General features: G+C 36.1%; 3 protein-coding genes and 1 pseudogene across 5 annotated transcripts; 3 read left to right on the top strand and 1 right to left on the bottom strand.

Annotated features, from left to right (window-relative positions):
• Nucleotides 1–214: 214 nt before the first annotated feature.
• Nucleotides 215–2,258, top strand: LOC147399625 (glyoxal oxidase-related protein). Its single transcript, XM_086445063.1, has one exon. The coding sequence runs from the start codon at nt 354–356 to the stop codon at nt 2,073–2,075; it is 1,722 nt and encodes a 573-aa protein (XP_086301189.1). The 5' UTR covers nt 215–353; the 3' UTR covers nt 2,076–2,258.
• A 2,156-nt stretch (nt 2,259–4,414) lies between these two features.
• Nucleotides 4,415–6,855, top strand: LOC147399624 (metal tolerance protein A1 pseudogene; annotated as a pseudogene). The gene is made up of 2 exons (XR_015179102.1): nt 4,415–4,569; nt 5,562–6,855. The product of XR_015179102.1 is annotated as a metal tolerance protein A1 pseudogene (transcript).
• Nucleotides 6,856–7,501: 646 nt separating this feature from the next.
• On the bottom strand, nt 7,502–10,466 carry LOC147399623 (ras-related protein Rab2BV). Its single transcript, XM_086445059.1, has 3 exons — nt 10,227–10,466; nt 9,893–10,089; nt 7,502–8,363 (listed from the first exon to the last, which is right to left on the bottom strand). Exons 2-3 carry the CDS (start codon nt 10,055–10,057, stop codon nt 7,875–7,877), a joined length of 654 nt encoding a protein of 217 aa, XP_086301185.1. The 5' UTR covers nt 10,058–10,089; nt 10,227–10,466; the 3' UTR covers nt 7,502–7,874.
• A 4,431-nt stretch (nt 10,467–14,897) lies between these two features.
• On the top strand, nt 14,898–19,356 carry LOC147399622 (BTB/POZ domain-containing protein). 2 transcript variants are annotated; one of them, XM_086445061.1, is made up of 4 exons: nt 14,907–15,224; nt 15,330–15,435; nt 18,905–19,009; nt 19,110–19,356. In XM_086445061.1, the coding sequence occupies exons 1-3, from the start codon at nt 15,113–15,115 to the stop codon at nt 18,981–18,983; spliced, it is 297 nt and encodes a 98-aa protein (XP_086301187.1). In that variant the 5' UTR covers nt 14,907–15,112; the 3' UTR covers nt 18,984–19,009; nt 19,110–19,356. The 2 variants fall into 2 exon arrangements, with proteins under 2 accessions (XP_086301188.1, XP_086301187.1); XM_086445062.1 differs by lacking the exon at nt 19,110–19,356 and having other exon boundaries at nt 14,898–15,224; nt 18,882–19,015.
• Nucleotides 19,357–23,021: the final 3,665 nt, after the last annotated feature.

Genomic DNA, 23,021 nt, shown 5'->3' with positions numbered 1-23,021 from the left:
GCCGTGTAGATTTAAGAGTTTGGTGACCGTTGGTTTTCAAAATCTTTGATCATGATTTTAAAAAAAATAAATTATTTTTAATTTTTCTTTCAATTTCTTACAAAATAAAAGGATTTGGGTGTTATTGATTTTCAAAAGTGGTCAATCAGACGGCAGAGAAATCAGCAAAAGGAACTACAGGAAAGTAGTACCATAGAGGATCCATCCGCTCCCACAAAACATAAAGGGATAGGTACGATAACGATGACTAGGTGGGCCCAGTCTCTTGTTCCTCTTGGACATTGGAATTTTCCAACTACTGTGCGGCCCACTTACCCACATGAGCTTAATTTCTGCGAATTCGTTAAGTCACTATGCAAGGTATCGTATCAACAAAAGCTCTACGTGTATTATTTTACAGAACTAAAACAATAAAACGCCACTTTCCTCTCTTCCTCTCTCTCTGTCTCTGTCTCTCTCTCTCAATGGGATTGCTGTGGACATGGCTTCTCATATCTGTCTCCTGTATAGCACTTCAACCTGTCACACGTGCCACCCTACCTGGAACGTGGGAACTTCTTGTTTCAAATGCAGGTATAGCGTCCATGCACACAGCTGTTACCCGTTACGGCACCGTTATCCTCTTAGATCGCACCAACATCGGCCCCTCTAGAAAAATGCTCCGTAAGGGTCACTGCCGTTACGACCCTAAAGACAAAGTTATCAAACGCGATTGCTACGCTCACTCAGTTCTCTTTGACCCCACAACCAATCAAATCCGACCGTTGATGATTCAAACGGACACGTGGTGCTCATCCGGACAATTCCTCCCTGATGGTACACTCTTACAAACTGGAGGTGATCTTGATGGATTAACAAAAATCCGAAAGTTCGTCCCTTGCGAGCCCAATAAACTCTGCGACTGGGAAGAGTTACAAGATGTTGAACTGGCAACCGGCAGGTGGTATGCGACTAACCAGATTTTACCGGATGGTTCGGTCATTATTGTCGGTGGTCGAGCCTCTAATAGTGTGGAATTCTACCCTCCCAAGACAGGTGTCGTTCAATTACCTTTTCTTGCTGACATGGAGGATAATCAGATGGACAATCTCTATCCTTACGTTCATCTCCTCCCTAATGGCCACCTTTTCATCTTCGCGAATAATAAAGCCGTTCTATACGATTACATAATTAATTCAATTGTACGCGATTATCCACCGTTGGATGGTGGTCCACGTAACTATCCATCTGCGGGATCTTCGGTTATGCTTGCACTTGAAGGGGATTATTCGACGGCTGTGATTGTTGTTTGTGGCGGAGCGCAATACGGAGCGTTTATTGAGAAGAGCGTAGACACACCTGCGCATGGTAGCTGCGGGCGCATTGTAGCAACGGATCCGGATCCAGTTTGGGAGATGGAGGACATGCCTTTCGGTCGGGTCATGGGCGATATGGTTTTGCTCCCTACAGGTGAAGTTTTGATCATAAATGGCGCTCAAGCCGGCACGCAAGGCTTTGAGATGGGTTCGAACCCGTGTTTGTATCCTCTTCTGTATCGACCGGCTCAACCGACCGGTTTACGGTTCATGACATTGAATCCCGGAACCATACCGAGAATGTACCATTCGACGGCGAATCTTTTACCGGACGGGAGAGTTTTAATCGCCGGAAGTAATCCTCATTACTTCTACAAGTTTTCCGATGATTTTCCGACGGAATTACGAATTGAAGCCTTTTCACCTGAATATCTTTCCTCTGATCGTGCAAATCTTCGGCCGGTTATTGAAGAATCCCCCGATACGTTACGTTACGGAGAGGTTTTTGATGTTGTTGTGTCGGTCCCTCTGAGTGTTGTGGGGATGATTGAGGTTAATTTGGGAAATCCACCATTTGCGACTCATTCGTTCTCGCAAGGGCAGAGATTGGTAAAATTGACCGCTACGCCCGCAGTACCTCAATCCGACGGTATAGGAAGGTATAAGATTAGTTGTACAGCACCACCAGATGCGAAGGTGGCCCCACCAGGGTATTACATGGCATTTGCGGTTAATCAGGGAGTGCCAAGTGTCGCTCGGTGGGTCCAGCTCGTTTCCTGATTCTTTTACACGTTGTGGTTTTCTTCATTTTTATTTGAATTTAACCGTTAGGTAACGGATATCTTTGTTTAAATTATCGTTAATATTGATTTTGTACTTCGCGTTGTTGACTAAATTTATAGTACGTCATTCTAAGCCGTTTAAATGGGATAACTGTGTTAAGCATTGTGAAAGATGTGTTTGTCGGTCGTATGATATTTGATGGGTATTGGATGGCTACAACACCTTTTATTGGTCAAACTAAGGGACAAAAGTATTTGAAAGGAATCGAGTGCTGAAAAATTCTCCTCGAGATACCGAATTATGGTTCCTTTTAAAAAATGCAGTTTAGAATTCGGAGAAAAGCACATCTACGGTTTTCGAGTCTGTCACGTCAGATAAGTCGATTAAGTATGACACGTGCCTATGTAAGATTATCCACGACCCGAATCCTTTGTATGACCCACATCTTCTCTTGGAAAATACGATCACATTGATAAATTTTCAGCCCAATCTTATCTCTAATGGGCCTAGAACTTTGCCCAAACCCAATCCTAGTATTTGGGCCAATTTGTGGGTATTGTTAGGCTAAGAAAAATTCAGTATTGCTGGGATTCATCCCTATATATATATATATATATATATATATGATTGGATGTATGCTCGCATGTACATATTACAAGATACAAGCTTAGAATCATACAAATAGGTTGTGTTGGGCTGGCCCGCTTAATAAAGAGTCCAAACTGAACTACCCAAGCATGAAAATTCTTGGGCTAATTTTCCATGCTCAACCCGGTCCATGGTAGACTTGGCTGGATTTGGACTACTCAGGCTCAAGACCGGTGCTCAAATCTCTCTCTCTCTCTCTCTCTCTTAGAATCCTTATTGGGCTTGCATTCCCTCTCCTAAAAACATCATTTGGGGTTAGAAAAGTCTTAAAATAGGTTTCAACTGGCTTAGTTGATAAAGTCTACAAGTGTTGATATGCTGACTCGTCACCCACTAATTATTAAACATTAACTTGCTTTTTTTTTCTTTCTTAAGTATCCAAATAATACTTATTTTAAGGATAATTTTCAACCTTTGGATGTTGTGTTTACATGGCTGGGATCTTGAGTTATTTCTTCGCAATGGAATCCAAATCAACCATATGTTAAATAAGATATATTATCTTAGTTTTTTTTTACTATGCCAAAATGGACATAGTTTCCAACCCAACTCTATATTAAACCGCTTAGCCCAATAATTAAATTGGGCAACATAAGAATTTGAAACCCCCTCTCATTGATTGAGTGCAAGCCCTCTCATCATTTTTACTCATCAAAAGATTTTTTTACTTATAAAAAAATCAATTTGGGATTTCATAGAATCATAAATTACCACTGGCATGAAGTGTAATGAGAGTAATTTTGTAAATAGGAGATGCCCTTGATACATGCAAGCTCATATAATTGGTCGATCTAGGATTATGTGATCCTAGATTGACTTTTATATGAGCAGAAGTATTTTAAGATCCAAAAGTTATTTTTTAATGGATTTTATCAAAGGCGGACAATTTTTGTAAGAGCTTCAAAAGTCAAAACTAATATGTTTTATAAAATAAAAAATAGAAAAAAAAATCTTGGAAATATGGTTTGGTAGCAAAAGTTATTGCACTTACAATTGTTTGTTTTTTTAATAAGTTATTGAATTGGAACTTTTACGGGTGTGATCTCAAGAGCCCTAGATGTGCTCTCCTCGGGATACAGAACTATGGGTCCCTATAAAAAGTGCAATTTTGTACCTTGAGAAGAGTAGATCTACGATTTCCAAACTTGACATATCAATTAAGTCGATTGAATATGCCACGTACCTAAGTCAGATTATCACGACTGAAATCAGAATTGTGCCAAGATTCATGTTGGGATGACAGAAAGGGAGACATAGGGGTGACACAATGACGTGGTGTTGTGCATATTACCGTAGATGTTTTTCTGCGAGATACGAATAAAAATCATCTACGGTTATGTGCGCGCCACCAAATCATCTGTGTCACCCTTTGTCTCCCTTCGTGTCATTCCAGCATTTTCCTTGGGCCGAAGATGCTATGTTGGAAGACAATAGAAAAAGTGGTTGTTGAATAGTGAGGTCCACCATGGTTTAGTGGAATCTGGTATCTTACTTTATACTTGAATAACGTATGAGAGAGAGAGAAAGTGAACATGGAAAGACAGTTGGGACTTGAGAGGCCCAAATAGGCAATATGGTTATCTTATCATACGTGGTCCCACCTAGATAATGATTATCAATGATTGAACGGTCCTGATCAATTTAAGGTGCAAAAGTTTCACTGACGTCGCCCCACTCTCTTAAACCCATATTTAAGAGAGAGAGAGAGAGGAGCGAAATTGCAGGCTTTAATAAAGAAAGAAAACATTCTGTCACGTTGTGGCTCCATGTTTGACCCCTTCTCTCTACAAACAGACTCTCTCTCTCTCTCTCTCTCTCTCTCTCTGTTCAGGTCGTTTAGAAGGTAAACCCACAAACACTTCTCTCTTATGTGAAATCTGCAAAAAAATTGAACCATTCATTTGACATTTCTGTTTCTTTTTTAATCTTATGTGTTGTTCTTGGCTTTCTCTCATAATTATTATATATAAACATATCTCTTCTTGTAACTTGTAAAGTTGAAATCTTTAGACAGATCTTCTAATGGGTCTAATCAGTTTTATGAAAGTGTGTGTATGAATCAATCAAATATTCTCACTTTTTTTTTCCATTACTTCAATCAAATCTAGGTAAGAAATCAACAAAAGGAAAAGTTAGTGGACTTAGAAGTATGTCACTATATGCAAATCATTACTAATCACATGGAATAATTTTTGAACAAAGGGTATTTTAGATTTTGAATTAAAAAAAGGTAACAGAGAATTCTATTGCAAAGGTTGTGTTCTGTTTACAATCAGAAACTGAACTTTTTCAGCAAATTCTACTTGATAGTGGAGTAGAGGAATTCATCTAAAGAGGGATGAGAACTTCATTGTTAGACTTTATGTTGTTCATATAGTTTTTTTTTTTAATTTTTTTTATTTGAGAACTATCTTTTAAATTATGATTCTCTATAAACTTGCAGTTTCAATCCTTCTAAAAGGAGGTGTTGTGTTCAACTGCCTACAATTAGAAGTAAAACCTTCCAATTGCTGTAATTCTTATATATTTGGCCTTCATTGGATTGGCCAAATATCTTGATAATCCGAATCGATGACTACACCTTGGAAAAACACTTGGGTTTTTCGCTAAAGGAAGTGTCTATGAAGGGTTGATCTCAGAAAAGAAAAAAAGGAAAAAAAATAAAAAAAATACTGCCATCCGTGTTCTTTGTAGTTACAGTCCCATCGTGTGTGTGTGTGTGTAGTTGCTGTTTTTTTTGTTGGATACTAATCACACAACCCATTATTTGCAATCCAATTTACTCCTTAATTCTTACTGTAAACTTGGTTTGTTGTACAAAACCATTCCAAACAGATGGAAGATCAAGAAATGCCAGTATTGAGAATGGAAAACCATAAGGAAGTTGAAGTACATGAAAAATCAAAAGAAATTGAAGTTCTTTCTATGCCACATTGCTTTTCTTGTGACCAAGTTTGTGGATTCTTGAAACAAGCAAAGCACAGTACAGAGTTCAAAGAACGGGCTAAGTCGACTAGGAAACTTTGCGGGCTCATCATTTTCTGTTTAATTTTTATTGTTGTTGAGATTGTTGGAGGTATCAAGGCCAACAGCCTTGCAATTCTCACTGATGCCGCCCACTTACTCACAGATGTTGCTGGATTCTGCATCTCTCTATTTGCATTATGGGCTTCGGGGTGGGATGCAACACCAAGTCACTCTTTCGGGTTTTTTCGTCTTGAAGTTTTGGGTGCACTCTTCTCTGTACAGCTCATTTGGCTGATTGTAGGAATCTTAATCTATGAAGCCATTGATAGAATAATGAACAGAAATGTGAGTGTGAATGGGAAGCTCATGTTTGTGACTGCAGTTTTTGGTTTTTTCATCAACTTAGTCATGGTGACATGGCTTGGTCATGATCATGATCACACTCATCAAGGAGAAGAAGATGCAGACCCAATAAATGAAGAGAAGACTAATCTTGTATCGAGTCCTCCATTTGAACATCACGACCAAATCAAACTGAATTGGATGCAATTTCCTTTGAAAGAGCCGAGACAAACACACGTAAACATGAATCTTCAAGGTGCATACCTACATGTCTTGGGTGATCTCATTCAGTCAATCGGGGTGATGATTGGTGGGGGAGTCATATGGGCAAAGCCGGATTGGTTAGTTGTCGATCTGCTCTGTACTTTGGGTTTCTCTGTGCTTGTTCTGTTTACTACAGTAAGCATGCTTAGAAACATATTAGCTATATTGATGGAGAGCACACCAAAGGGAATCAATGTTGCTTCACTTGAAACAGGTTTTAAACGCATTGAAGGAGTTCATGCTGTCCATGACTTACATGTCTGGGCCATGTCAGTTGGGAAAACTTTGTTGTCGTGTCATGTATCAGCTGAACCGGGTGCCAATTCAAATGAAATTCTACTCAAAACTAGAGATTACTGCAAACAATTTGGGATCCATCATGTAACTATACAAATTGAACAAGAATAACCATACCACAAATCAAGTAGTAGTTTTTTTTCTTCTTAAGTCCATCAAGCTTCTCTAACATTTAGCATTCTTATGAAAGTCAGTAAAAAAATTATTTGGTTTTATGTTAAATCTGGTAAGTTCAAGTTCCACCAATAAAGGAAGCCCACAATGGGGGGTTAGATGTGTATTTAATCTGTGCATACTGATAGAAGCAAACAACCGAATTTATCCTTAAGAGATGAAGGCTATTGCTTATATTCTTGTAGTAGATCTCTTGCACTTGGTTTGGGTCAAGAGAAGTGGAAAGAAGAGAAACTCAATTTCTGTCCAGATGTTTGGATTGACAAGAGAGAAAATGGGACAACTTTGGACAACTTTGGAATTTTAAAATGTCATAAAAGAGATTTAGGGACAGTTGGAATTATAAAATATTTCAAAAGGGTTTCTTTCCATTTCTCTCCAAATCTCTCCATTTTTGGAGAGAAAGAAAACTCATCGTTTTTCTCTTCTCTTTGTTCCCCACTAAACAAACAATCCAAACAAGAGAAATGGAGAGACTCATTTATTTTATCTTATCTTCTTTTCTCTCCTCTCCATTTCTCTCAATCCAAACACATAACCTTCTTTTTAGTACTTGCATCACTAACCCGTACTCCACATGATACTGCTCAATTGAAGCTTGAATATGGTTGCCTAAAATATGAACTTCAATGGTAATATTCATTAAAAAGAAGGATTACTAGAACTTACAACTATACAATTGTTCTAATTCACTATGAAGTTGCATGTCTAAAGGTAATAAAGGAACATAATTGCATCGAAAGGTAAATAAAGCTTTTATTACAGTTAAAAACTCAGCGTACAACACTTAAAATAAATATTTAAAAAAAAGACAGACAGAAGAAGATCTTCTTCATCCATCCCCTCCCGTCAACTGAAACATTTGATCCCCACCCATCTTTCTATATTGCCAGTCAGTGCCACTTAAAATAAAACAAAAAACAAAACCCTCCTACATAATAAGACTGTCAATTTTCAGTTCATAATCTTCCTTCTATCGATTGGGTATTTGCATTGTAAAAGAAAATTTCTTCAGAGAAGTAGGAAGTATTCTACATCTCAACAAAAGTTGTCTGTTTGCATGGAAGCCTCTTCCCTCCTTCACGTTCAGAAGATTGCCTTCTTTTAAGTAGAACAACAGCTTTTCTTGTTCAGATTACCTGAAGCATCACCAACATTAATGGTGGTCCCTTGACCAGGGTACCCAGTCGTCGAGGCTGCCTCCTGAGCAGCTAATGCTTTCTTGCTTATGATGTGATAGATCTCTGTCAAAATAGTCTGGAACGCCTTCTCGACGTTGACTGCTTCCAATGCTGATGTCTCAAGAAATGAGAGTCCTTCCTTCTCAGCCAAAACCTGGGCATCCTCCTCTTGAACGGATCTAAGGTGCTTCAGATCAGATTTGTTTCCAGCCATCATGATAACAATGTTGGAGTCTGCATGATCCCTCAGTTCGCGGAGCCACCTTTGGACATTGTCAAAGGTTTGCCTCTTTGTTATGTCATAGACCAAGAGTGCGCCCACAGCCCCTCTGTAATAAGCACTGGTGATGGCACGGTACCTTTCTTGACCGGCTGTATCCCATATCTGTGCCTTGACTGTCTTTCCATCTACCTGTTTCAAACATCAAATGGTTTCTGCATTTAGTGTTGAATAAAAATGGTAATTAACAATAATTGGTATGTATAACGTTGAGGCGAGGGTATGAACATCAAATGGTTTCTGCATTATCTGTTGTAAAATACATTTCCGAACCTAATGGGAAGCCAAGGACAAGTTAATTATACTTCAGCTTTATTAGGATTCAATAAGAGAAGTCTTGATCTTCAAAGGGTAGGATTGAGATAGAAAGGTTTCAACCTTCTCAGAGAGGGGGTCGGGGGCTTTCTATGTGGACTTGTATAGGAGGTTGTTGTTGCAGCCGATTGCGCTTAGTCCTGCTGCCGGGCAGCCTATTCAAACTCTAGTTTCAAAACTTGGGAGGCAGAGGTGAGTAACTGAATTTGTCATTTTTAGTTGACTAAACGACTGACTAATGATTGAGTAAATAGCCTGAGACACTGAAATCCAATCAAGTCTAGTCAACTTGATAAGTTCTATGCATTGGTTTGTTCCAACCAAGTTTCATATGGTTTGCAGCATCCCAAATACATTTCATCATTTCCCAAATCATACACACAAGGATTCAACTTAGAAAGTGAAATGCTGCAATGTGTACACATTCAAATTCGCACAAGGTTACTTTTCTATCAATGAGAATGTGAAAATCGGCAGCAATTGATGGTTGAATGGCAAAAACTGTGGATGTCCCTCCAGACTCCAGGGTTAAGGGCTACAAAAGCTCTCCCATTGGAAAAATAAAACTTGAAAAATTCCTAAAAAGGGGCAGTGAGGCTCCAACCAAAAACTACCGGAAGATAAAATTAGAGAGTTTTTATTGGCACCCCAACTTTTACTTATTACACCCAAATTTGAAGATTAAAACACATTCTTCAAATATAACCAGGGTTTGGCTCAAATTATAATCTCAACATTACAAAACATTATAACACTTGTTCAAACAATTTCAGTAGTTGTTTACAATTATGATTAGGCTCATATAAAATCCTAAACCCAAAACATAGAAATCTAGCAACGAAAAAAATGAGAGAGCTTCTATTGGCACCCCAACGTTTACTTATTCTCAACCATTTACTTATTTTCTTTATTTTTAATTGGGGTATAACAAGTAAAAGTCCCGGAGCCAATAGCAGCTCTAAAAATGCAGAAAATTAGAACTACCTCTAAATCCTACCACAATCTTGAAAATGTAGTAGTCTACCCATAATGGAATACTTAGAAGTGCTAGGTTTCTTTTTTCTTTGACAGGATTGAACCTGTGATCTTATAGTTGTGGTTCCAGTGGTTTACATAATCAACATTTATTTCATTAATCCCTAATTTTATTGAAGGGATATTTACAAGAAAAATAATTGTAAGAGGAAATTGATTAGCCAAAATCTCTTTGGGTGCCAAAAGCGAAACAAGACAGGATCCACCACAACACATAATGCATACCAATTATCAAAGGGAATACTAATAAAAAATTAAAACTTTAAGAACCCTAAAATGGCAGATTACAGATCAATGAGTGGGAAATTCACCTGCAGAGTCCTGGTCGCAAATTCGACGCCAATAGTCGATTTAGATTCCAAACAGAACTCATTTCGTGTAAACCTAGAAAGGATATTGGATTTACCAACACCCGAATCACCAATCAGGACGATCTTGAAAAGATAATCATACTCGTGATCGACCTTATGCGCCATAAATTCTTCTTCTTGTCTCTATCCTCCAAAATCTACCAGATCAACACCCAAAATTCAACCAAACAATCGCCCAACATACACATAGAAAAAACAATTCAACCCAATTTATAGATCTGGTAATCAAAGAAAAATCCCTAACCCTAATCTAACAAATCATAGAGAAACTTACCTTAAATAAAGACGAATTGATCGACAAGAACCCAAATGAGATCGGATACCGTAAAACTTCGTTGAATCTTTGAAAGAAAATGAGATTCAAATGGAAGAAACAGAGATTCAGAAAAATTACAGACTTGTCTGATTTCGAATTTTCCAATTTCCTCTTTAGGGCAGAGAGAGAGAGAGGAAGAAACCTCGAAGAGAAAGAAAGGCCCTTTGTGAGAAACCGAAAAACCGATGAAAATGCAGTTGAAACGGATGGAGAATATTTATATTATTAAATTTCCAAAAATACCCACATTGATTTTTAAAAAATATATATATATGAATTTAACACTTTTCAACATTTTTGTCAGACTGATTGGAGTTTGTTGCGCTGTAAATTGGAGCTAGTATTTATTTATTTATTGTATGTTGTCTTCGTAGGCGCAAGTTAGCGGTTGACGACAGACACAACGATCAGATACAGACACGAACAGCTAGATGACAGCTGTTCGGGTAAGATTCATTCCTGGCTTTCCTGAAGAATATCTCTTTTCGAAGAATGATCCAAATTAAAATGTTTTCTTAATGGTTCCAATTATGGGTAAAATCAAAGGCAATTTGTTGGCTCCAAAAGTTACAAAGTGACACACTTTCAGTGATAACCGGACTCGAAAAATCCATATTCTATCCGTACGTGATTGACGTGGCAATTGCATAGAATCATAGATGTTTTTCTTTGGGATACACAAGGAAAAAGATCTATGATTTTATGCACTTACTACGTCAACTACGTACAAATCATGTATGTTTTAATGAGTCATTTTATCATTAATTTTTGAATTAATGGAAAAAGATGTGATAATAAATTAATTAAAAAAAGAGTCGTGCTGGAGTGACACAAGATTTAATGTGATTCTCACAATTCTGACGTGGACATACATACATAATCGTAGATGATTTTTACTCGTATTATGAGGAAACACATCTACAGTTATGTGCACATCCCAAGTCAGACTTAATTACAGTAAATTCTTTATGTCATTTCAGCATTTTTCTTTAAAAAAATACTCAAAATTCACCCAATTGACGTGACATGTACACATAATCATAGATATTTTTTCTCTCGGGATACACAAGAAAAATATCTACAATTCTGTGAAGTCGAGTGATTGTTTTTAGTGGTTGTCATTATTCTAATAGGAATAGAGTTGTGACCCTCCTTCCTTCTCATGCTGATTTGTGTGTGTGTGTGTGCGCGCGCGCGCACGCGTGCGTGTGTAGATTGAGACATCCGAACTTGTTGGTTGGTCATGTTCAACAAAATTGTGTAGATTGAGACATCCCAAATCATTGAAGCTCTTAACCCTTGTGGCTATGTTTCCAAAGACGGCCTTATTTCCACTCACAAAAAGGCAACCATAAAATGCCTTTTTTCGATAATTGTGTCGGGATGATTTGTTAAATCCAAGAATATGAATCATGACTCGAAAAAGTCCGAGTAGTGGTAACCTATGCCCTTTGTAACAATCCTAACAAGACTTTTGTGCATAAATCATACAAATGAAAGTATTCGTCACAAAGACTAGTATGGGCACATAAGTAACCAAGTCATCCAAATATCAAAATATGTGATCAAGAGATGCCCAATCATGATTGGTCAAATGAATCGACGCCCTAGTAAGTCAAAGGAGATGGTGACAATTGAACCTTAACCTGGCCCTAAGGAGGAAGGCTCTACCACCGAGACCAATCTTATACCCCTATTGGGACAAAGACGACTTAGCCTTAACCTGACTCTAACAGGCTCGGGCTTGACTTAGACTGGACACGAAACCTTTAAAAAATAACTAAAATTTGATGTTTTTAATGAAAAAATATGTATATTTAAAAGAAGTATTGTTTTGTGTGTTTGAAGATTATCCAATTAAATTCAAATTAATGTTTTATTAACCTTTAATTATTATAGATGAATTTAAATGGCAACTATACTATATATTTTACTTTTATTAGAAAAATGTTCACCTAATTAAATATACTATGAATATTTTTATAAGATACTAGAAGGTTTTACTTGTAATTCAAAATATTGATAAAATGGTTTTTGATGATTACATATTAAAAAGGATATTTACTGTAATTTTGAAAATTAAGGAATGTGATTACACATAGTAGATTGCAATTTTTTTGGATTTTTACTAAAATGGCCCTTTTTATGTTAAATTTAAATTTGAAAGTGGGGGTATCTATGAACACTCAAATTTTGGTGTCGAACCACTTCTACTTCGCCTTCTATCATTATAATAGTAAAGATAATAATTGGTTGGACCGGGCTGAGCTAGGCAATATTACGCCGTACCTCAACCTAGATTTGACAGGCTGAAAATTATTGAGTCTGACCCTACTCATCCGAGATCAATATGAAGGCCCTAACCCTTATTTTGTCCGGCAAGCCGAGCCGAACTAACGGGCTCAATAAACACTCCTTCTTAGACTCATAACTCAATTGGTTTGACAAATTGCAAAGCAACTTTAAAGTCGTGGGTTTGAGAACAACTTACCCATACAAAAAAAAAAAAAAAGAGTTGTATTGGAGTAACATTGAAATTGATATCGTTTGGGACATTATAGATGATTCTCACTCGTATCTCGATGAAAAACACACCCACGTCAGCAATGTCTGAAATGATGTCAATTTCAATGTTACTTCAACATTTTTGATAAAAAAAATTGAACTTCACATCTTCTTCTACTTATCATTTGAAGTTGCGTTCGAAGGAATGAGCCAATGATCATCTAACCATGAATATATGAGGCTATGTTAGAATAGAAAGATATGGCCTACCAATTGACCCAAATGGATTGCATAACCATTGTACTTATGACATTGTACAATTGATACTAGTCCATCTTATTTTTCTAGAGTTGGACAATACGATCATCTTTCATCGTCCCGAGGTCATAACAATGGTTTTCTTCGGTTCCCATAAAGCATAAATCTAAAAAATTATCCATAATTTGAATCTCGAAATAATAGTTGGTATACCTAGAGCAAATGAAAAGAAATCCAACACGAAATGGATCCCAATGTCTTACGTCATGTACCAAAGTCAATTCGAAGAAATGATTAGATAGCCTAATTAGTGGACCTACTTCTAAATGATCCATTAATTATTTTTAAATATTTAAAAGAATGCTATTGGCTTGACGGTTGCGATTAAGTTTTTGTTAAGAGGTCTATTTACATAAAAAATAATAATCAAACTTAGCCGATTAATTTACATAAAGGTCATGCTCGTGATGATGCAATCAATTTGAATGGATTTATTACTTGAAATATTCGTTATATTCTAGTAATTGTCTTCATTGTGTTGCTTAATTCGATAACATAAATAAGAAGTCCTCTTGAATTGGATTAGAAAAACAAATAAAGCACTTAAAGTTGTTACGCTTGAAGCAACTAATACCTCTGGTAGGGGTAGCAAGAGATTCTAATGAATATAAGAATCACATAAATGACAACATTGATCGACCAAACTTAGACTGGTTATGAGTGATTGAAGGCTTATCATATAAAACAAAGAATTAGAGGAAAAGAAATAATCGAATGATCCTCGTCTAATGCACTAAAGTCAGGTTTTGACGACTCATGAGGAAACCCATGATCTTAACCATGTAAACATAAAATCCAGATAACACAAATTTGAAGGATACCTATTTTGAGGATAAATCTCAACCGTTGAATTTTATGCTTATACGGTTGGTATCGCGTGTTTTTTCCATGAGTCAGTGGATCCCAACCAATTGAGGTATTGGATGGAATTTTTTGGCCTCTTGTTTGGGTAATTTGATATTAAGCCAGTTGATCGGCAAACCTATATTTTTTTAAGGTACAAACCTCATGTTAAAGGTGCCCATATATTTGACTGGGGTACTCATGTTTTAGCCAATGTCAACAGGATCCTGTTGACACTATTAAGGCCATGTCGACACTAACAATTTTTTATTAGTTAAAAAAAAGAAAATGCCTATACCAACACATGAAAAATTTTTTCTGGCAATGTCAACATAATTAAGGCTATGTTGATGAAGTCCTACCGACAATAACCAAAATTTTGGGAAAACTTGTGGGTGTCCAAATCCTCTACATCCCTTCTCTCGAACATAAATTCTATTTTCAAAAGTACGTGAAGTTGCTTGGCACTTTTAACACTAATGAGAGAAGGCGAAGTGGTTGACACCAAAATTTGATTTCCAAAATACTCTCACTATAACAATTAAACTTAATATTATTTTGATTATTTTGGTCAAAAACTAAAAAATTTACAATTGTGCCTTAGTTTTCAAAACACTAATACTGGAGTGACACAAACGGGGACATAGGGGTAACACAAATGACAGGGTGGTGCGCATATAACTGTAGATGCATTTTACATGTATCTCGCGGAAAAGTTTTTGGTTACGTGTGCACCACGACATCATTGTGTCACTCCCAGCTTTACTCTTTTCAAAATTACAAAAATATCATTTTTTTTTTTACTATACAATCTTAATTAATTAATATTTTAAATTACAAATAAATCCTTGAGATGCATGCGCTTTTGCACATGCCACCTTCTAATGACGTTTGGAGGCTGTCTGGATTGACAAGTAATATCTAATGACGTTTCTACCCTTAAATTAACTCTTAAAAGAAAGAGTATTTTCCTTGACTGTTTTCCAGAATAATTTCTCCATTTTCAATTTGCAAATCCGTCAACTTAACGCAATTCGTTGGCTATCAATCGTGAGATTGGAGTGAATCTGAAGTCTGAAGTCTGTTCTTGAAATCTGAATTTTATTTTTTCGTTTCAACTAAAAGGTGTTTGTTGAGATTTATTATATAAAAATAAAAAAAACAACTTTGATTGAAAGATGAAGAAGGAAGAAACAGTGAAGCTGATCAGCGCAGAGGGTTTCGAGTTTGTCATCGATAAGAAAGCCGCCATGGTTTCTCAGACTATAAGAAACATGCTCACTTCTCCAGGTTTCTCCCTCTCATCTTTCTTTATGTGAAATTAATGGCGTCTTTGGCTTTTTTCTTAGTAAAATTAGGGTTTTTTTTCTGAAACGAGGTGTTTTGATCTTGTAGGGAGCTTCTCTGAAACACAACATGGCGAAGTGACTTTCCCTGAGATAAGTACTACTGTCTTGGAGAAGATCTGCCAGTATTTCTATTGGTCTCTGCAATTCGCCAGGTTTTGTTCTCTCTGTCTCTCTCTCTCTCTCTCACATGTCTGGTTTATTAATTTGGGGAAAATCTTGGTTTTTATTTATTATTGAAGCATATATTCCGAGATTACTTGCTAAATTTATCAAATATATTTTCTTATGCGTGCTTTACTGATCTTTGATTTCGGATCAATCTGCAAAATCTCCCTATATGTATGTTTTTTTTTTCAAGAAATATTGGGAGATAGACATGTTAAATACCTTGAGAAATTGTTCCAATATCATTTTCTAAGAGTTAGTCTAGCATTGTTTTTTGCAAGAATAGAGTACAGATGAATGAGTTCCAAGCTTCTTTTTGTAATCTTAGTTACTGTTGTTAAGCTTCTCAAAGTGTTTAATTCTCTGTTTGATGATACATTGTTGCTTGAAAGAGTAGAAAAAATCATCCTCCATTTAGTGTTCAACTGACATTTGCTTTGATAGAAAATAGGGTGATTGCAATCTTAACATTTGAATTTTTTTCAAGGCCCACCCTTGTTGTAGATGTTCAGGTTACTTTTAGTGAAGTACAGATCAATCTTGAAAGTAATTCAACAAATTTAGCACTTGTTTTGGTGATTTTGATGAATAATTTTTATTGAATGAAAAAGTAAATGACGTGTTAGTTAATATTTTGAAGGAACATAGTCAGAGGTGTTTTGTGACATCTAGGAGAAGTCTTAAGTGACAATTTATTTATTTATTTCACAACTATTAAACAATAATAATATAGAAAAAGATTAAAAATAATAAGAGCTCACATAGCCAAAAAAGGCCTAAGTACACATGAAAGAGCAAAATTTGCTTGTTCAAGATTGGCAATGCTGACACATGGTGACTTTTGTTGGTTCTAGTGTTTTAATTTTTCTTACACAGAGGACTCCGGTCAGCCAAATTCGTTGAAATTTATTCTATTGTTGTTGGCTACTCAAGGATAAATTGGTTGAACTCAAGAATAATGCTCCCTAAAAGATTTGATCATTGGAAAACCTTGACTAAAATTTATTTTTGAGTATGGAAGTACTGGTGTAGGTTTGACTTGGTGGTCCTTTGTTTTAATAACCAAATACATCCAAGAAGGAAGAAGCTATAAACCTGTCTTAGATCCTAGAGGGATGGTTAGAAAATAAAACCTCTCTTAAAAGTTAAAGAATTGAGTTTTTGAGTTGAGCGAGTGACACTTGTCAACTCACCCCCCTTATTCACTTGAATTCAGAAGTTCTTGTTTCTTTTGAACCAGGTATTTCGTAACTTGTACCATAGCCATTTTAAACAAAATTTTGACCCAATCTGAGCAATCATAGCTGCAATTTTGTAATAAGAGCCAAATGTTAATCAAATAACTACGCATGAAATTCTTCCATATAGAAGTGAATGAAGTTTCAATCTAGTGGAACAAAAAATATGACAATCTTACACGTGAAAACTTTGGATAAAGTAAAAAATGTGCCACCTTAGAACTTTAGTTGTATCTTTAATCCAATGTAATTAAATGTTGCACCTTACCGTTGCCTCGCATGGTCAAGACCATTGATGCCTAGGCCAACCCCTAGCAAGCACTAATCACTAGACTGTTTCCTAGGCACTCCTAGACGCATGCAACTTAATATAATGTATTTATTTATGGAAGTAAATCTGTTATATTGTGAAGTATAAATAGCTCTAGTAGATTTTTTGCAGACGATTTCTCTTATTTATTCACATTTTGGATACTTAGCAAAAATTAACTTCTTTATTTTAAGAGAAGTAATCGTTGGTGTATCACAAAAACAACTCTCTCTCTCTCTCTCTCTCTCTCTCTCTCTCCTGTTTTTAGGATAGGGGCACGTGAACAGTCCTCCCTCCCTCTCCCCCCCCCCCCCCCCCCCTCTCTTCCCCATCTAATGGGGGGGGACATATCTCAAGAACACTGTATCTGCCTTCTTCTTCATTATATTTTCCTCTCTTTCTTATGTCTTTTTATTCTTATTTTTCCCTCTTTGTCATTCGAGGGATTGTGTTTGTGAAACAAAGAAACAACCTTCTCTCAATCTCCTTTTTCCTGTTTTAGGAGAGGAAATGTATTTGAGCAACAAAGAAACATTCTTATCCTACTATTCCTTTCCCTTTTTTGAATTTTTATTCTCCCCCTTCGAATCTCTTCTTCATTCTTTGGCTTCTTCTTTCTTACCTTTTATTTGCTCTGTTTATTGATTTTTTTTTTTTTTCATTGCCTAAATAGAATATTGATAGTGGGCTTTGTTTTTATGTACATTTGTTTTCCTTAGAGCATTGAACAAAAAAAAATTTATTCATAGAAATTGATGATCAAGTTACATAATGGATCCTTCTTTTTCGCTGTATGTTACAAATTTATGGGTTTAGACATAAATTAATAGAAGGCATTGCTTTAGACATAATTGAATGGAAGTCAACCCTGCCTGGGATATGGCTTTGATGATTTTTGTTCTATTCATATGAAATAAATTAATGAAGAAATGAGTAAATAAATAAATTGACACTTAAGCTTTTCCGTGCATGAAGGCAGGGGCGGAGCTAGTAAGGAGCTGATGGGGGCAATTGCCCCCACGGAACTTTGAGACACCCCTATATTTTTAACTAATTACATGTCCCATTTGTCTCCACTCCCTCACCTCTCTCCCCATTTGCCCCCACACCCTCATCTCCCTCCAATTTTTGCCCCCACACCCTCACCTCCCTCCAATCGTATTTTCCAGCACAAATAATTTTCCCACCATTCAAGTTCTTCAACTATACAATGAACCATAGTTTGCCCCCACTACAAGAAAATCTTGGCTCCGCCCCTGCATGAAGGACTCATATCGCCTAGGCATGACCTAATGCTTCTGATACACTGCTTTGATTGCTCTTATCATTGATTAAGTGGGTTGCAGGTTTTGTATGCACATGAAGTTCTTTTAACTCCAAACATCTCAAAGACATGAGGATGGTATTGGAAGCCACCCCACTTATTCTCCAATTTTATTTTTTTCCCCGTGCAATTTTTCCCACCAATGGAAACGATAAAAGAAAAAAAAAAAACCCAGCCAGAGAAAGTAACTCATGAGAGGAAATTTGAAATGAAATTTTTGAGGAAAATTACATGGAAACCCTTTCAGATGGTTAAGCTAGCACGTTGTTTATGAGTTATGTACGCGTATTGTTTCTTTAAAAATGGATCACTTTTTCTCAGTGAAATATCTACATGATACATACTTAGACAAAGGCTAAACTTTCTTTTTGGGGTTGGGGATGGGACCATTAAGTACAACCCTCACTATTATTGCGACTAACACTGACAGACTATTTAACTAAAAATTTCCCGTTTTAATATTAAGATGAATGTGCTTGTCTAGAATGAAAGAGATGGGCACTTTGTGCTACGCCACCCTACCATGAATTTAATGTGGTACTCAATATTTTTATCTCATAGTGCAATGTTGCCCCCATTGACAGTGGAAAGGAAACTGAATTCCATATTGAACCTGAATTGACTCTTGATTTGATGATGGCTGCTAATTATCTCCACACTTGAGAGTCGCAACCATCCCACTAAACATTGTAAGAATTTCTCCATTATGTGATTGGGTCACATATAGTCTATAAGGAAGCTAATCATGTTTGCAATTTTTCCCTTCTCTTTTCCTAATATTTTATCAAGGATACCTGAAGGATGACATTGTGGCCCAAGACGATGACCACAAGATAGTAGCACAGGTTTAGCTCTACATTATTCACAGTTGCCCCACAAGTGGGTTTTGTTTAATTGTTTGGTCTTCTTTAATATGTAATTATATATTGCTTTGGAAATAATGTAAACAAACAGAATGCAATTATTGAAGTATGGGACGTTGTTGTTGTACCTTTCCAAGTTATATATATCAACACTCCTTAAAGAACTACTGTTATACCTTCGGCTTAATCTTGTCTCAGTGTTCATTTACCAGGCCCATAGGAATGTACCACAAGTTTTGGCCACATATATTTGTTGTTGTTGTGATAGTTATCATTTAAATACCTTCTATGATTGGCCAATATATGATCAGTCTTTGATTTTTTAGTGTAAAAGATATTATTAATAAGAAGGAAAACGAGGCTGAGGAGGGACTCGTACAAAGGAACAAAGAAAGAATCCCACAAATACTAAGTACTCTCTCTTTTTTATCTTTATATTCATCAAAAAAATAAGAACACCACCACTCCACAAATACTAAGTATCACACAACGAACCTCATCTGAATACAAGGTCATGGAAAGAAACTCTTACAAAATCCTTCTTCAACTTCGACCAAAAATACAGAAGGCCCAAAATCTTCATAATCACAGATTTTGTTGTTTCTCTTTCTCCAAAGACCCAAGCAATGACTAAAGGAAGGATAGCCCATAAGATTGACCATGTAACATTCATTTTTTAAAGAGTAAGATCTTTGGGTGTGACTCAAGTTCAAAAAATGCACATGATCGAGCAGTCTGTTGGATTCGTGGATTATACAATTGATGTGTTTATTCCCAGAATTTTTTTTTTTTTTTTTTTTGTGAGGATGAAGGGTAAAAAAAGTTATCATATTCAATGATTAAATGATAATATGTTGATTATTCGATCATTCTCAGATTTAATTGGCTAGTTCCTTAGTTGGAAAATTTTACGAATTTTTCGAAAAGATCCAGAGGATTTTATCTTTTTACTATGATATTGAGATCATAAGCATCATCAAAAACTAGAAATTGAATTATTCTATGGTTGAATGAGAGAGCGAGTGTGACTTTCAGGACAAAAATGACATGATGGGCAATAGATTCTTATTACTAAGAGTTTATGTTTGGTAGAAGATTCCTTAGTACCAAGTGTTCTCATAGGAAATGCTGTCACATCATCCTGGTATTATTATGTACTTAAGCAGATTAAAGTTCGGTCTAAACCTGGCAAATTAATAATCCCACAAAAAACATAAAAAGCTCCATTGTTGGGATTATTAATGTCTAACTTATTTAGTCATTTTTTTTCCTTCGGCCATTGAAGTAGAAATAGGGACAAGAACAGACTAACTCAATTTCTTTATTACTTAGGAAAAGAGGCAAAAAAGAGACAAAAGAATAGTCTTGAAATGTGTTTTGGGGTTGATGGAATCATGGGTGTTGATTTATTATCTTCGAAGGGAACAAAGAGAGTCAAGACATACTTAATTTGGCACTTCTCAACAAATTGGTTCCTTCGTGTAAAGGACTCCTTCAATGACTCAAACCATCTTTCTTTCAAGAATATCTTCACATCTCATCCTCAATTGATGGGGATCATGCATTTGGATTTATGCATAGAGCATATACATGTTTTTTGTTTTTGTTTTGATAACCAAGTATCTCTGAGAGTTCAAGCAGACTCATTAATGACTGTCAATATTCTTAACAACCGATGGAGTATTCCATGGAGTGTTATACACTTAGTCATTTCCATTAGAAGGCTCCTTCCTAGTTTCCACAGGTACACTTTCTTCCATGTTTTCAGGGAAGCTAACCAAGCAGCGGATTATCTTGCTTCCTCCCAAGACTCTATGGATTGTTCTGAAATAGATAGTGGAGTTCTCCCTTGTAACCTCGGTTCTATCATTGATAAGGATCGTAGGAGTTTTCCTTTCTTAAGGTTGTAGCTGGTCTGGGTTTGCCTTAACCCTGTTGACCTTTCAAAAAAAAAAAAAAAGAGTATCTCTGAGAGTGGACTGAGCATGTATCTTGGTTTTGCCCAATCAATAGACCACGGTCTTGTCCAAGGACTAGTCGGAGGCACATGCAATGCCCGCACATCACACCCACCAGGTAAATGAGGTTGTGTTTGCAAGTGCCCCTGAAGAATTAATGCTAACTCACGACCTTCGTGCATTAACTGCTTATCGGTCCAAAATTGCCATGGAGCCAACCCTTTGGGGTTGAGCATATACACGTTTCAAACCTGGAAATAAAATAATAATAATAATAAAAAATAGAAAACTACTAATTATTTTATTGATATGACAATATGACCACTTCGTGGGGTCGAACGAGAAGGTAATGCTCTTACATAATATCTCCCAAATATTTCTTCTCTTCTTCTATAACTTAAATCCCTAAACTCTTATTTATAACCTAGATGATAAAATTAAATCTATCATAGATAATCAAATTTTCGAGAATGTTAATCAAACACAAAATCCATTTAAATAGGATATTATATTATTAATTCCTTTAAAAACCCATTTTACACATAGAATTTGAGGAAACTAGTTTTATATATACAGCGTGGAAGGGTGTATCAGCAAACATTATTATAAAGCCGGCTTTGGGCGGTTTTATTTGTTGGCGATAATAGCTATATCAGCTAAAAGTCCCTTGGTTTCATCTTTTCTCCTATAAAAATCAACCCAAACGTACGTGCATGAAAATATCACAAACCAACCTCTCATCCAAGTCTCTCCAATGGCCAACGAAGCCTCTTATTCTCCATGGCTTCTCTTCCTTGGTCTCACAATTTCCATACTCGGCACTTATTGTAGAGCTTCTGAGGCTGACCAAAAGGCAAATATTTTTATTTATTTTCATTATCATTATTGTTATTGAAGTCATAGTGTATATATGATCATGGTTCAAAATTTTATGTTGTTTCAAGATGTTTGGGTGAAATATTTAGATTTAAGCCAAATTCAGAATGAAATATGACCATAATATATTGAAAGTTTCGAAAATATTTCAAAATGTTTCGGCCGAGAATTTAGTTTTTTTAAACATTGCCTCGAAACAAAATTTTAAAACTTGTATGTGATTGCATATTTGTGTCGATTGAAAGGGTAATGGACCTGACTCATAGTTTATAACAGCCATTTTGAACTGCCATAATGATTTTACTTTCCATATTTTAAATAAAAATTTTAGGTTCAGTATAATCGAAAAGAAAATGAGCGGAGAAATAATTTATCAGAAAAATGATTTTATTTTTATTTTTTATAACCACTTTCCCTGCCCACATTTGGGCTTTGCCCAATCCATAGACCATGGTCTCAGACCAAGGACTAGTCCCAGCCACGTTCAATGCCTGCACATCACACTCACCCTTGTGGGTGGCCCTTGAGGAATTAATGCTCATACTGAGTATTAAACTCACGACCTAAGAGTGCATTTTCTTTGGAAAGCCATTTTTCCACCCAAAGAGATTTTCCTTCTGGCTGAGAAAATGTTTTCCTACCCCATTTCAGGAAAATGATTTTTCTACCTTGTGTTTTTCTCATCATTCCCTAAAACTGAAAACCAACTCTTTTTTTGACAATTTCCTAGGTGCAATCAAATTACAAAAAGCATTTTCTCAAGAAATTCACTGTCCATAACCATTTCAATGAAGATTTCATATTCCCTTGAGAATGCTTCCCTGCAATGGAAAAAAAAAAAAACCGAAGTACCCATTCAAGTATATATTTTAATTTTTCATTTTAATATCATTAGTACCAAGTGGCACAAACTGCTTCATTCATAACTAAGGTAAGATCTGATGCAATAAATTTAGAACAAAATATAATCGATAAACAAAATTGTGGATAAAAATACCATGAAG

Source organism: Akebia trifoliata, chromosome 6, assembly GCF_017979445.1.
Source record: "Akebia trifoliata isolate Shusen 1 chromosome 6, ASM1797944v1, whole genome shotgun sequence".
NCBI classification, from domain to species: Eukaryota; Viridiplantae; Streptophyta; class Magnoliopsida; order Ranunculales; family Lardizabalaceae; genus Akebia; species Akebia trifoliata.
The sequence above is the reverse complement of the archived record's forward strand: the minus strand, read 5'-3'. Positions and strand labels throughout refer to the sequence as shown.

What these genes read in the sequence shown, in the direction of transcription:
- LOC147399625 (XM_086445063.1), top strand. Translation starts at nt 354, where the DNA reads ATGCAAGGTATCGTATCAACAAAAGCTCTACGTGTATTATTTTACAGA.
- LOC147399623 (XM_086445059.1), bottom strand. Translation starts at nt 10,057, where the DNA reads ATGGCGCATAAGGTCGATCACGAGTATGATTATCTTTTCAAGATCGTC. An exon ending in TTGCGACCAGGACTCTGCAG is followed by an intron (nt 8,364 to 9,892) that starts GTGAATTTCCCA and finishes TGTTTGAAACAG; the next exon opens with GTAGATGGAAAGACAGTCAA.
- LOC147399622 (XM_086445061.1), top strand. Translation starts at nt 15,113, where the DNA reads ATGAAGAAGGAAGAAACAGTGAAGCTGATCAGCGCAGAGGGTTTCGAG. An exon ending in AAACATGCTCACTTCTCCAG is followed by an intron (nt 15,225 to 15,329) that starts GTTTCTCCCTCT and finishes TTGATCTTGTAG; the next exon opens with GGAGCTTCTCTGAAACACAA. An exon ending in TGGTCTCTGCAATTCGCCAG is followed by an intron (nt 15,436 to 18,904) that starts GTTTTGTTCTCT and finishes CCCCATTGACAG; the next exon opens with TGGAAAGGAAACTGAATTCC.